Source organism: Lates calcarifer, linkage group LG16_LG22, assembly GCF_001640805.2.
Source record: "Lates calcarifer isolate ASB-BC8 linkage group LG16_LG22, TLL_Latcal_v3, whole genome shotgun sequence".
Classification (NCBI taxonomy): Eukaryota; Metazoa; Chordata; class Actinopteri; family Centropomidae; genus Lates; species Lates calcarifer.
In genome coordinates this window covers 2157048-2170262 of record NC_066848.1, presented here as the reverse complement: position 1 = coordinate 2170262, position 13215 = coordinate 2157048, and the positions used below count along the sequence as shown (strand labels likewise).

The 13215-nt window shown below is 42.9% G+C and overlaps 1 protein-coding gene and 1 long non-coding RNA gene across 2 annotated transcripts; both read right to left on the bottom strand.

Annotated features, from left to right (window-relative positions):
* Nucleotides 1–2820: 2820 nt before the first annotated feature.
* LOC108886312 (homeodomain-interacting protein kinase 2) lies at nt 2821–4901 on the bottom strand. Its single transcript, XM_051076429.1, has 4 exons — nt 3832–4901; nt 3636–3719; nt 3369–3541; nt 2821–3275 (listed from the first exon to the last, which is right to left on the bottom strand). Exons 1-3 carry the CDS (start codon nt 3949–3951, stop codon nt 3371–3373), a joined length of 375 nt encoding a protein of 124 aa, XP_050932386.1. The 5' UTR covers nt 3952–4901; the 3' UTR covers nt 2821–3275; nt 3369–3370.
* A 969-nt stretch (nt 4902–5870) lies between these two features.
* LOC108886245 (uncharacterized) lies at nt 5871–12573 on the bottom strand. The gene is made up of 3 exons (XR_001961406.2): nt 12360–12573; nt 7403–7550; nt 5871–6043 (listed from the first exon to the last, which is right to left on the bottom strand). It is a non-coding gene; the product is annotated as an uncharacterized LOC108886245 (long non-coding RNA).
* Nucleotides 12574–13215: the final 642 nt, after the last annotated feature.

The following is a 13215-nucleotide window of genomic DNA, read 5'->3' as shown; positions in this document are numbered from 1 at the left end:
CTTCTTTTTCCGCCTCTTAGATCGGCTTTTTGAGGGCCTTAACATGCGTGAAAACTTACCAAAATTTGCAGACGCGTCAGGCACGGCGAAAAATTTAATAATTTAGGGGTCTTGAGCATGGGTGTGGTAAAATGGCCTCGGTAGCGCCACCTACATTTTTAAACGGAACAGCCCCTCAAGCCCGTTGCGCCTAAAAATCTGAAAATCTGCACACATATGTAACATCCCATGACGCACCAAAAAGTCTCTTGGAGCCATATTCTAAACCCAACAGAAAGTATTTTTATTTTGACCGGAAGGTGAAAAAATTGTGTGTTTTTGGCCATTTCCAGGGGTCGCTTGAACGCGAACTAGTCCTAGACGCATTATCCCATTGACTTCAAAACTTAATAGTATGTTCTTAAGACATAGACGATGTTAAATTGCGGCAGATTTTGAGTTTTTGTTGAAGGGCGTGGAAGTTATGGCCCCTCAAAGTTCGATTACTCGCCACGAAACAGGAAGTTGCTTTATTTTTGCTATATTTCGGCCATACTTTGTCCAAACTGCATCAAACTTTACAGGATTGTTAATGGTACCTATCTGCACACATCCATATGTCAATATTCATACAATTGTTGTAGCGCCACCTATTTATAGCAGGAAATGACATATTTTATAGTGTGATGTCCAGTTTCTAGACGGGTGACCAGATTCACTTCAAATGTTGTCAGCCCCTCCTTGAGGAATTTTTTGGAAGACTGGCTCCGAAAATTGTGAGTTTTGGTCGAAGCATGTGCCGGTTCTGGCCCGTCAAAGTTCGGAAACCCAACTTCCTGTTTGAAACCTCAGATTTTGGGGTAACTTCCTGTTGCGACTCTCTACTTTATCCTATAGATGGAGCCATTGTATTACTCTTTGATGGGTTTTTGGAAGGGGGTCTCTGTGTGTGTGTGTCTGTGTGTGTGTGTGTGTGTGTGTGTGTGTGTGTGTGTGTGTTTGTGTTTGTGTTTGAGGGGGGAGGGGAAGAAGAGTTGATTGAGTCTGTGAGAAGCTGCCACAGAGAGGTTACAGTCAGGAGAGCCAAGAGCTGCTTTACACGCGGTATAAAAACTTCAGTTAAGATTTGAGCTGTCACTTGAGAAAGCATCATGCCAAAAACTAAGGAAATCACTGTAGACTTGAAGAATTGTCGATGCTTAGGAAGCAGGAGAAGGATATACAAAGTTATAACAGCATTTCCAAGCGTCAAGAACTCAAATGAGAAGCGTCACCGAGAAATTCAAGGAGAGCCACACTGTGCAGAACAAGCCTGGCAGAGGTAGGAAGCCAAAGATTTCAATGACCCTGGAAAGAAAACCAGTTAGAGACCTGTCTAAAGAACCCATAAACGCTGCCAAGACACTAGTGAATGACTTAGTTAAGTCTGAAATTGTAGTCTCAAAGAAGATTACATGAATTCATGTAATCTTACCATATGTCTCCCCTTGACCAAAGCTGAGCGTGGATTGATGCTGTCTTTACAGTTTGGTTTTGATCAGTTAGGAAATTTCACACGGGGTCAGCTGATTTTTTCGTCTTACTCAGTGTACGGCGACAGGAAAAGTTCACTAGGTCCTCCAGCGTCGAGGTGAACCAGCTGAATATAAGCCACTCAAGTTGACGACAAGTGCATTGAAAAGTAAAAGCTGCTGGCCTTTACCTTTTCTTTGTAAAAGCGCCTGTTCGGCCAGTAGTTAGTAAAGTAATATTTTCAGCGTTGTCCACAGTCTCATGACATGTTTAACAGGAAGCACAGCACGCTGGTTAAGCTCATGGCAAACTGTTACTAACAGCTAAAATGAAAGCTTGTCTGTATGTAGTCTAACTGGTTAGTTTGTCACTAATCTCCAAATTTTGCAAATTGCTATAAACTTCACTCTCTTAAACCAGTAACAGTCTGAGCTGGACTGATAGGGGTCTGTATGGATAAAGATAAAATCCTAATGATACCCATCCCTACAGCTGGTTAGTGGCTTCGCCCTGACTTTAGGCAGATGAGATATTCACTGTTCAAATAACTTCATTATAAGCCTTGTTTAAGCATAAATGATTTATATATGCACCCAATAACAGAACTTAAAAAAATGCTTTTGCTCAAAGCTCAAAGCTTGTAAACTCAAGTTAAAACTGAGTTTTATCTCCTTTTGGGAGGGGGTATTTCTCTGTGTGTTTGTGTGTGTGTGTGTGGGTGTGTTTGTGTTTGTGTTTGAGGGGGGAGGGGAAGAGGAGTTGATTGAGTCTGTGAGAAGCTGCCACAGAGAGGTTACAGTCAAGAGAGCCAAGAGCTGTCACAGATGATGAGCTCTGAAAAATATTATCACAGAAAATAATTAGCGTAAAAGCTTTTATTTAAAATTTTAACATCTGGGAAGTGTGAACTGTTACGCCAGCGTGTGCCCTGCGACCTGCGTTGACCCCGCGGTTGCCGGGGTCCCGCGGTCGCCGCTCCCCCGACGGGCGCCGGGTGCGAGGGCCCGTTCAACGCTGCTCGCAGCTTTAATCTTTACTTGACTTAGTCCTTATGAATTTAAACATCCATTACTGTAGCTTCTTCATCAATTTTAGCATCAGTCACTGAAACTAATGAGAACTACTGGTGAACTGACTGTAACTGAAATGTAAAAAAAATACTATCTGATAAGAAAGCATTGTTCAAATTACACATTCAGAATCCAAATATTCATTTGTTTGTTTCATGATGTTTCTGTGAACTCTGCTCTGATGAGCACACAGATTTCACTCAACACTGCAAAGTCTTAACACCAGTTCACCAAGTATAAATGAAAGGCAAACACAAGCAGCAAGTTAGTGATGCTAACAAGGATGTATTTAATTATCAAGCATTAATGATTCAACAATTAGTTTGTTTTTAATTGCATTGCATTCTTCTTAATGTGATGCATTTAAATGTGAGTTTTATTAATGCTGCTTGCAACACACACAAAAAGAGTTAAGGTTATATTAAAATGTTAAAAACTGACTATTACACTTGATGCATCTCTAACTTACTACAGTTATTATTGACTAAATGAAAAGATCAGAACATCATCTGCAGGAAGCACGAGAAGAAATCTAAGCCATGTTTCTGTTTGGAGCTCAGGTTGGTGTGAAATGCAGGAGCTGCTGAGCCTGTGCTGTTACAACAAGGGATGACTGGAGAAGCTCTGGGTTCCTCCGCCTCATTTTCAGGTGTTGGTCAAGGTTCCTGCACCAAGTCATCCACTGGCAGGCCAACATTTAAGGAGTCTTCCACACTGAATACAACATGATAATCAGTTCATGGATCAATCAGTAAATCCAATCATGTATTCTGCAAATTCTACTGATGCCATAACACAGTCACTTACTATTAGCTGGTGTCCATCTCTTCCTCCAGGTGGGCCTTGGTGATGAACGGGTGCTGCAGGGCCTGCAGAGGACTGATCCTCTGTCCAGGGTCCACCTGCAGGAGACACTTCAGGAGGTCCACAAATGCTCTGCGATCCTCCATCTCAGTGGAGCCCTGTGTCACTGGGTAGAGCTGGAAACAAAGCAGACAACAGTTGAGTCTCTGCTTCCTGTGTCAGCGTCCGAGCCAATGAATTCATTCTTTACTGATGAACTCTCCCACTTACTGTTAACAGCTTATCCAGGGACCTGACAGAGTTCTCATACTGTGTCACCACAGTGCCAGTTTCCTGCTGATACTCACCTGGAGTCTACAGGTACAAAGCACTGCACATGTCAGATACATCTTCCTGAATGTTTTAAGCATTTTAAAAAAGGGTTGCTGCCTAATTAGTGGATGTGAGCAAAATTATGTTAATGTACCTTCAGCTGCCATTTATAGTGCCCCCCCTGCTGGACCACCTTGAAGAATTTCTTGGTGAACATGCCATCACAGAGGAGGTGGTCAGCTGGCTGGTCCAGTATGTCAATGATTCTTCTCATCTTAAGAGTGAATGTAAAGCATCATATGCTACGCCCCACATTCAGGTGTTGTTGCTGGGACGCACAACACTCCACAACTGACCCAGATCAACCAAACACATTTGAAACAGTCCAATCCACAAAAAGACAAAACAACCAAGAGACTGAATTGACTGAAGAGGAAAGGGACAAATACACAGCTGCAAACCCCCTGCCATTAAAACATTAAATATTTTATCAATCACACACACACTTACACCATAATATTTATAAGTTTACTTACCAAGGCTGTGTGTGAACTGCTCAGTTCAACATGTCACTGTTTAGGCATAGAAGCAAAAGCTGACACGAAGCAGGGAGAACGTTATTCCTCCTTTTATGAAGGCAGGGCAGGGAGGGAGGTTATAAGCAGATAAGCAACAGGCTCAGGAGATGCACTGGAAGAAGGCGAGTCAGCTGCAGCACAGAGGACGAGCAGTGGAGAGACACCAGAGTTATAGTTCATTCAAATAATAAACTCACTCAATAAATTCACCACTGGTGAAGCAGAGCACGGTGCAGCTGCTACAGTGCACAAAGCAAACCTCAGGCCACAACTTATGTCCGTGGTTAACTTGGTGTTTTGCTAGTGAACCCAGCGCCTCAGATCACAATAAATTACATGGAATTTATAAACTTACACTTAATAGAAAGCTTTTATATTTCACCCTGACTTGTTCTGCTCTTTCCACCGGGTTGCTGCTGAAATTATTGTTAACTCTTAACAATAACTAACTATTGTTATTATTGTCAGTTCATGGATGTTTGCGTGGTGCTATTAGAACACACAACACACACAAGTGAGTCAAAGCAACCACAGAAAACACATTAAAAAAATCTAATCCATGAGACGTATCAACATGAAGACAAAACAACCAAGAGACTAAATCAATGACTACAACAGTCAGCAACACAATATAAAATAACAGCCCATGCTGGAAGCCTTTCTCTCATGGTGCTACCACAAGCATTTCATTCACAACCAGATTCACCTTATTGATTACTCATCAGGTGTCAACTGGGTGGAGCTACAGAGAAGACAGAAGAGGAAAAGGACAGAGCATCAGCAGACACCTTTCAACAAGTCTGAGTGAGGACAGTTGTTTGGCAGCAGTATATCAGAGGCAATGCAGTTAAATGGAAATATATCTGACTCACCATCTGGTGCTCACCCTGTACCATGAACAGGTGGTAGCAGAGGTACAGGAAAGTGAGGACGCAGCCCAGAGCCCACATGTCTATGGCCTCGGAGACGGGGAGGCCCAGGATGACTTCAGGTGCCCTGTTTGTACAGTGTGTTATAGATTCAACATGGGACTGACACAGACCTCTGCTGGATCATTTACACCAAACCAACCTGTAACCCAGAGGCTGAAGGGTCATACCACGTTTCACCTGAGAGGTAAAACAGGCCAAACCAAAGTCTACGAGTTTCACTCTGTAGGGCTTCATACGGTTCTTCAGCATCACATTATCTGGCTTCAGGTCCGAGTGAATCACACCAAGTTCCTTCAGGGCATCAAAGGCCGTCAGCAGCTGCAGAAACAGGAGGAGGAAAAGTAAAGGATTAAAGACTCCACTGGAGGAATGAGTTTTAAACAGAACTCAGCAGCCACAGGTTCATTACCTGCTGTGCCACTGATCGTATCTCACTCAAGGACAAGGGTCCATCCTCTGCTGCTGTCTGCTGGAGGTTTCTGTCCAGCATTTCAAAAACCAGGCAGGTGAGCCCTCTGTGCTCAAACCCTCCAAAGAACTGAACCACGTTCTTGTCTGGGTCGAGAGCACTCACGACCCTGAGCATTCCAATCTGTGGAGGGATATCAGCAGGTGGATTAGGAACTGACAGAACAGAAAATAAATATATGAAACCTCCATTTTTGAAAAGACTTTACCTCTCTGTTGGTGACTGCACTCTCCTGAGTTTTTAAGGTCTTGATGGCCACGACTTGTTCTGTGTGTATATCCTCACACTTGGTAACTTTGCCGAAGCATCCTTCACCCAAGACGTCCAGAACATGATAGCGACCGTTCAATATGTCGCCAGTTTTTATCACAATACCCTCCAATGGTGCTGACGTGCAAAAAGAACAATGCACAGAATAAGAAAAAATATTCTGTTAAAAGGTTCATCTGCAGCTGATCCTAATGTCAGCTTAAAAAATATTTAGCCACAAGTTAAATTCTATGTAGCACATCCTGTATGTACTATCAGCAAATGGTACAACACTAGAAATTAAATAAAGTCATTATGTGTGTATAGAAGGCACAGAAGGAGCAGGTAATATTGTAGGTTTCCTGTCAGTGGAAACATGGAAACATCAGGCCAGAGTGACTCCACGTTCTGTGCAGAGGCAGCTCCAAAACTGTGACAATAAACGCAGGCAGTGGTACTAAATATATGGGCAATTATTACTATCATATCTGAGTGCAAAAATCTGTTAAATCAGCAACAGACAAGACAAAAAACAAAACAGCCCTTCCTAAATACATCCACTGGAGACCAACTGCAAACAAGTACAAGTACAAAGCGAGTAGAGTTTTTTTATTTTTATAAAAAAGCTCTTATTTCTTACCGGGTTGATCCACTTCCATAGGCTTGACTGATCCTGACATCGTTTTTCAGATAAGATTTCCACACAAGTGCAACAAAATGCTCACAGATCCCTCCTCTCTATGGCTAAGATAGGACTGGCAATCCTTCTGCTCCTCCTATTAATAATGGCCAATGAGGGCATATATGCAGACTACAAAGCACACACACACACACACACACACACACACACACACACACACAGTCTCTCGCCACCCAGTTCAACTACACTGCCTATTTTTGGCAGCTTGGACATTCCTGGTGACCTAAAGCTCCTGAACAACCCTGAGTTAATTTCTCATTCACATTGTCATTTAGTTTTTACTGTTAAAACAAAATCTCTCTCAGGGATTTTTAGAGGATGACCTTAGTCACACATGTACAACCAGCACATGGCTGAAAAGAAAAGATGAATTCCTGAATGTGTGGATTTCGCTCCCTGCTGCCGCACGGACTTCAATCGCTCACAGTTTCCAGCAGCACTGTGAACGTCTAAACAGTTTGTTTAATAAAGACATGAAAGATAATGATTGTGTTTGTCTTGTGACATAATTGGAGGTGGTTAAAATCTCTGGATCTTTGCTTGACCTCCTCTTTCCCTGTTTCCCACATTGGGAAATCATTCCACCTGCTGACCTCCACCAGTCCTCAAAACAAAACACCCTGACACTGACACACTGACTGCCAGCGCTGAGCTTAAACAATCAGGTTTCATCTAGGAGTTGGTCACATGGCGAGTGGGACCCCACACCTCCTCTTAGGAAACCTGAATCCCTGTGTGTACAGTCTGCTTTGGTGCTGTTCAACACAACGCTCTGATTGCTGCAGTAAGTGTCTGACCTGCTGGGTGGTGAGGCCTGGTTCCTCAGCTGCCATGTTGTCAGCTCTGCCCAGGTCATCAAGGACAGTGTTTGGCCCCCGTCCTCTTCTTCTTCTTCTTCTTCCCGCCCACCATCACCAACGTCCTCCAGCATGTCCTCTGTCCCCTCTGAGTCAGGGTTAAAGATGGGAGACGCTTCAGTCCTTAATCCACATGTGAGGAACTCACATTTCCCTCCTTTTCCCTCCCCAGTGCTGAGTCTGTCTGTGTGTTTGTGTGTTAGCAGGTGAGCATGGCTGACACTCTTCTTCATGTCCACAAACCAAAAACCACATAAACACGTGAAACTCACCACTTCAGTCTTGGCAGGTTGAAATGAAATGAAATGAAATTTGCCTTCCTCTCTACAGATTTTGTACAGGGTGCAGGGCACATGACATTTTATCACAGATCTGAAGACTTTCTTGCTTCCCATTGTTGGCATTCCTCTTACAGAGGGCTAATTTTATCATCACCTTTCATCGTGAGTGCTTGTCTGCAGAGTGGCTGGCTGTGTGATCCAGACAGGGAAAGCCCTTCTCACCAGTCCGGGGGGGGGGGGGGGGGGGGGGGGGCGCTGTTGTGGAAAAGGAGACGGGGAAAAAAAGGCTTTGAGAGAGAGAGCGGCTGGCTGAGCATTCCCTTTGCCAATCTCTCTCTCACAGGCTTTTTTTTGATGATGATCTCCTAATCTCCCACTCTAACTCTAACAGAATCTGTCCTCTAACACGAGGAATCAGGGCAACTTATACATGTGGAAAGAAGAGCAGTGAACAAGAGAAGAACCTGACAGAGGGCTGCTGATGGTGTCCACATGAGATAAACAGATAAGAATCAGTAAAGGGGGAAAATTTAAAAAGCCATTTATAGGAAGCGTCTGCACCAGTGAGCAGATATTTAGATCAGGGGGAGAAACACAGCACAGCCAGAGCCAGACCACATGCCAGGCCAGCGAGACGTCGCTGGAGCTGCTCTCCTCTTACGCCCGGTCTGCTCCCAGACTGGCTCCCTTGAAAAAAGCCCAACTCTGTCCATGAGGAGTGCTGAGGCCACAGGGCTTGCACGGGCCACCAGGTTAATAGAAACAACACAGCAGGTTGGGAAAGGATCTGTCTCAGTGCAGTCAAAGCCAAAGGAACATAATTCCCCATTGTTTGTATTCCTCTCAGAAGCTGACAAAAACAACCAAGAGACTAAATCAATGACTACAACAGTCAGCAACACAAAATAAAATAACAGCCCATGCTGGAAGCCTTTCTCTCATGGTGCTACCACAAGCATTTCATTCTGACTCCCCTCAGTGGCAAAGAACCAAGGAGGATATACATGCAGGTTGCAAAGCGCACACACACACACACACACACACACACACACACTCTCTCTCCCTCTCTCTCCACCCAGTGCACCATTCAGAAAAATTCCTCTTTTGGCAGCTTGGACATTCCTGGTTACCTAAAGCTCCTGAACAACCCTGAGTTAATTAAGAGACAGAGTTTGTGAAACATGGCACATGTGCAGTCAAAGCCAAAAGCAGCAGAATTCCCACTGTTCCCATTGTTGGCATCCCTGTTACAGAGGGCCTTTCATCTTGAGTCCTCGTCTGCAGAGTGGCTGCATGATCAAGACAGGGAATGCCCTTCTTGCCAGTCCCAGGGGAGAGAGGGGTGGGGGTTGGGGGGTGGAAAAGGAGAAGGAAAAAAGCCATTTGGCATTCCCTTTGCCTCTCTCTCTCTCACAGGCTTTTTTTTTTCTCCTTCTCTATGTTTTGAGTTGCCTGAGAAAACAAATGACTCAGGGTTTGACAGCAGCAGTGTTTAGGGATTAGAGCAGGTTAGGAACATTTATAGATAACATAAAAATCAAGCAGGACTTCATCATCATGAGAACAGATTCCACTGTAATTACACCCCATGATTCAGTAGCTTTTACACCTTTAGCAGCAATATTTAGAAGTCATCATTTCCTGTACAACTTTATCAGTGTGGAGGAATTTGGCACACTCTCCTTTACAACTTTGCCTCAGTTCATTGAGGTTTGCAGGCATTTGTTTACGTACAGCTCTCTAAAGGTTCCTGCAGGATCAATGCGACACCTTGACTCTTTTCTTTCATTCTGTTGTAGATTTGCTGGGATCATTGTCCTGTTGCGTGACCTAGATTCAGCCGAGCTTTAGCTGTCGGACAGATGGCCTCACGAATACTTTGGTATAAAGAGGAGTTCATGGTCATCTCAGTGACTGGAAGCTGCCCTGTTGTCCTGTAGTTGCCAATGTCAAATCATGACCCCTCCACCACTGTGCTTAATAGCTGCTATGAGGTGTTTGCGCTGATATGTTGGGTTTGGTTTTCACCAAACATGGTGCTGTGCATTACACACAAGCCACATCTGTGGTCTTGTTAAAAGGACATTGTTGCATAAGTCTTGTGGTTTGTTCAGATGCAACTCTGAGCCTTGCACGGTCTGACCTTGGGGTAAAGTTGCTTGGACGTTCATTCCCAGGAAACACGGCAATAGTCTTGAATGTTTTTCACTTCCACTTACTATTCACAACTTCTTCTTTTATACACACACTTGATAATCACTTGATCGGGGGATCAGTTAATGGAAACACTGAGGGTGTGCTTAATTTTTCACACATTGCTTCTGCATTTAAATTTAAGCTTCTGTAAAATAAATGACAGGGTGTAATGCAGTGCATATGAAGTTTTCCACATTTTGTTTTGTTTCAGACTCATCTTAAAATGGATTCAGTTCATTTGTTTTCTGCACACAATACTCAAGAAAACAGGCTTTTGGATGGTTTTGAAAATAAAGATTGAAATATCCCATGTACATAGGTGTTCAGACTCTTCATGATACTTGGTTAAAGCACCTTTGGCAGCAATGGCAGCCTCAAGTCTTCTTGGGAATGATCCTACGAGCTTGGCACACCTTTCTTTTGGAGGTTTCTCCCATTTTTCTTGGCAGAATTGTTAAAGCTCAACCCGGCTGGATAGGAAGTATCGGCACACAGCCATTTTAATGTCTGTTGGAGTCAAGTCTGGACTTTGGCTGGGCCACTCTTTCCCTGAGTTTTCCTGAAGCTATTTTTCTCGGCAATATGAAGGAGGCCATTGTCTTGTTGAGATACAAACCTTTGGCCCAGCTGGGCTTTTGGTTGTTCCAAATCTCTTTCATGTGACAATGATGGAGGCTACAGTGCCTTTAAATTTTCCTGTATCCTTCCCCGGATCTGTGTCATGACACAATCCTATCTCGCAGGTCATTGTGGAGAATTGTGTGTAGATTAATGAGAAAGAAAATTAACTGAATCCATTTTAAGATGAGTCTGAAACATAAGAAAATTAGGAGTAAACTTGAAAGGGTCTGAAAACTTCCTGTATGAACTGTATGTCATATGCTGTATTTACCTAATCTTAAAACTGGTTGAGGACCAGATCATTTTAAAACCATAGGAAAGAGGGTGGGCTTTCTTTCTTGCATGCCTGTATGTCAAAGCAATTGTTTCTATTTTTCTATTTTATTGTTTACAATTTTTCCTTTTCTGCTGCATTGTGTACATTTGTATTATTGTGTAAATTTTGTATCTTTTTGCATATATTTTCTACAGTGCACTGTTTGCTGCATGGAGCAACCACAATTTTGTTGTGCCCTACTGTACAATGACAATAAAGCCTATTCTTTTTCTGATTCTGACTCTTTATAAAACGCACCATGGTCAAGTTGAATCCTAGTCTGCACAGTGGCTGGCTGTGTGATCCAGACAGAGAATGGGGGTGGGGGGGTGGGGGGGAAGAGAGAGTAGCAAACAAACAGAGGGGTGACTAATCAGTAACAAAACCACAGTGGGTGGAGCCTTGAAGTTGCCTGAGGAAACAAAGGCTCAGGGTTTGACAGCAGCAGTGGGGATTAGAGCAGGTTAGGAACATCTATAGATAACATAAAAAAAACATGCAGGACATAATTATGACAACAGATTCCACTGTGTCATTATTTACTTAGTTACAGAAATGAAACCAAAATGGAGAGGCCACATGTGAAACACTGATTACACCCCATGATTCAGTAGCTTGTAGAAACACCTTTAGCAGCAATAATTTGAAGCCATCATTTCCTGTGTGACTTTATCAGTGTGGAGGAATTTGGCACACTCTCCTTTACATTGTCTTGTTGAGATACAAACCTTCGCTCCAGCTGGAGATTCCTCGCTCTCTGGAAAAGATTTCCACTCAGTTACTCAGTTTGGCTGGGCGGCAAAATCTAGGAGGACTTTTTGTTGTCCCAGATCTCTCCCATGTGACAACAATGGAGGCTACCATGCACTTGGGCATTTTCAAAGTTGCAGAAATTTTCTTGTATCCTTCCTCAGATTTCTGTCTTGACACAGTCCTGTCTCACAGGTCTACAGACAATTCTCTCAAGCTCATGGCTCTGATACCTTATGTAGACAGGTGTGCCTTTCCTAATTATGTCCAGTGGATTCAGTTAGGCACAAGCAGACTCCAATCAAGTTGTAGAAGCATCTCAAGGACAATTGATAGAAGTAAGATGCGCCAGAGCTCAGCTGGGTCTGAATACTTTTATCTTATCTTTTATCTCACTTTTATCTTTTATCAAATAAATTTACAAAACATCAAAAACTTGTTTTTACTCTGTCATTGTAGAGAATTCTGTTTAGATTAATGAGAAAGAAAATGAACTGAATCCATTTTAAGATGAGATTAGAACATAAGAAAATGTGGGGAAACTTGAAAGGGTCTGAAAACTTTCTGTACAAACTGTATGTCGTGTGTTGTATTTACCTAATCTTAAAACCGGTTGAGGACCAGATGATTTTAAAACCATAGAAGAGGGTCAAAGAGGGTGTACTTTCGTTTTTTGCATGCCTGTTTGTCAAAGCACAGAGGTGAAGCAACAAAACAGTAAAATGTTCCTGACCTGGCCCGGCTGGTGAGGGACAGAGAGGACTGGTTCCTCAACAGTCAACTCAGTCCAGGTCATCACGGAGACTTGACACAGTAAGACCAGGTGTTTGGGCCGAAACACCTTCTTCTTCATCCACATCCTCCAGTACGCCCTCTGCTACCTCTGAGTCAGGGGTCACCTTCAGACAGACAGATATACGTACACAAGCACATTATTAGTAGTATAGATAGTTTATATATAGCATCATGTTATGAGCAACTTGGTGTATGATTTGCTTTGGAACTGTAAAAATAAAGTGTCACTTAGCTTAGAACACTGAAAACATATCTGCACCACTGTAACATAATAATAACGGTATATAACGGTAATATAATAAGTAACAGATACATATTTTACCGTCTAATAGAGATCATGCCACTTGCTGCCCTGCGGCTGGTCTACTCCCTAGGACAGACTAAACAAATCAGGCCCCTGGTGTAGTTATATTTGGTGTCAAATGTCTAGTAGTCTAGTAGTGCGAGCACCACTAATAGTTGATGAAAGCTGACCTCTACTGGTCATTTGACAACACTGCTCTGCAAGGAGAGCATTTCCACCCATCATAAGGTTAGATTACTGAATGTTTATTTGGATTAAACAAAACAAAACGAAACAGAGAATTTATTCATGTAGCTTTCGTATCCATCTATCTATCTATTGACTTTTATTTTTGGTATATTTACTTTTACTTCCGCGCCACCTGTCTGCGTGTCGTTCTATCCAAAAAGAAAAGAAAGAAAATCAGAAAAAGAAAAACAAGTTACAAAAGGTTTCCCCTGATACTAAGTACGGTAAAGGTTAGGGTAACGGATTTAAATTACAAATGAAT

Excerpts from the sequence above, each read along its gene's own strand:
- LOC108886312 (XM_051076429.1), bottom strand. The coding sequence starts at position 3,951 with ATGAGAAGAATCATTGACATACTGGACCAGCCAGCTGACCACCTCCTC. Across the intron at positions 3,720-3,831 it reads ACTATAAATGGCAGCTGAAG|ACTCCAGGTGAGTATCAGCA; the intron begins GTACATTAACAT and ends TTGTACCTGTAG. Across the intron at positions 3,542-3,635 it reads CCCTGGATAAGCTGTTAACA|CTCTACCCAGTGACACAGGG; the intron begins GTAAGTGGGAGA and ends CTTTGTTTCCAG.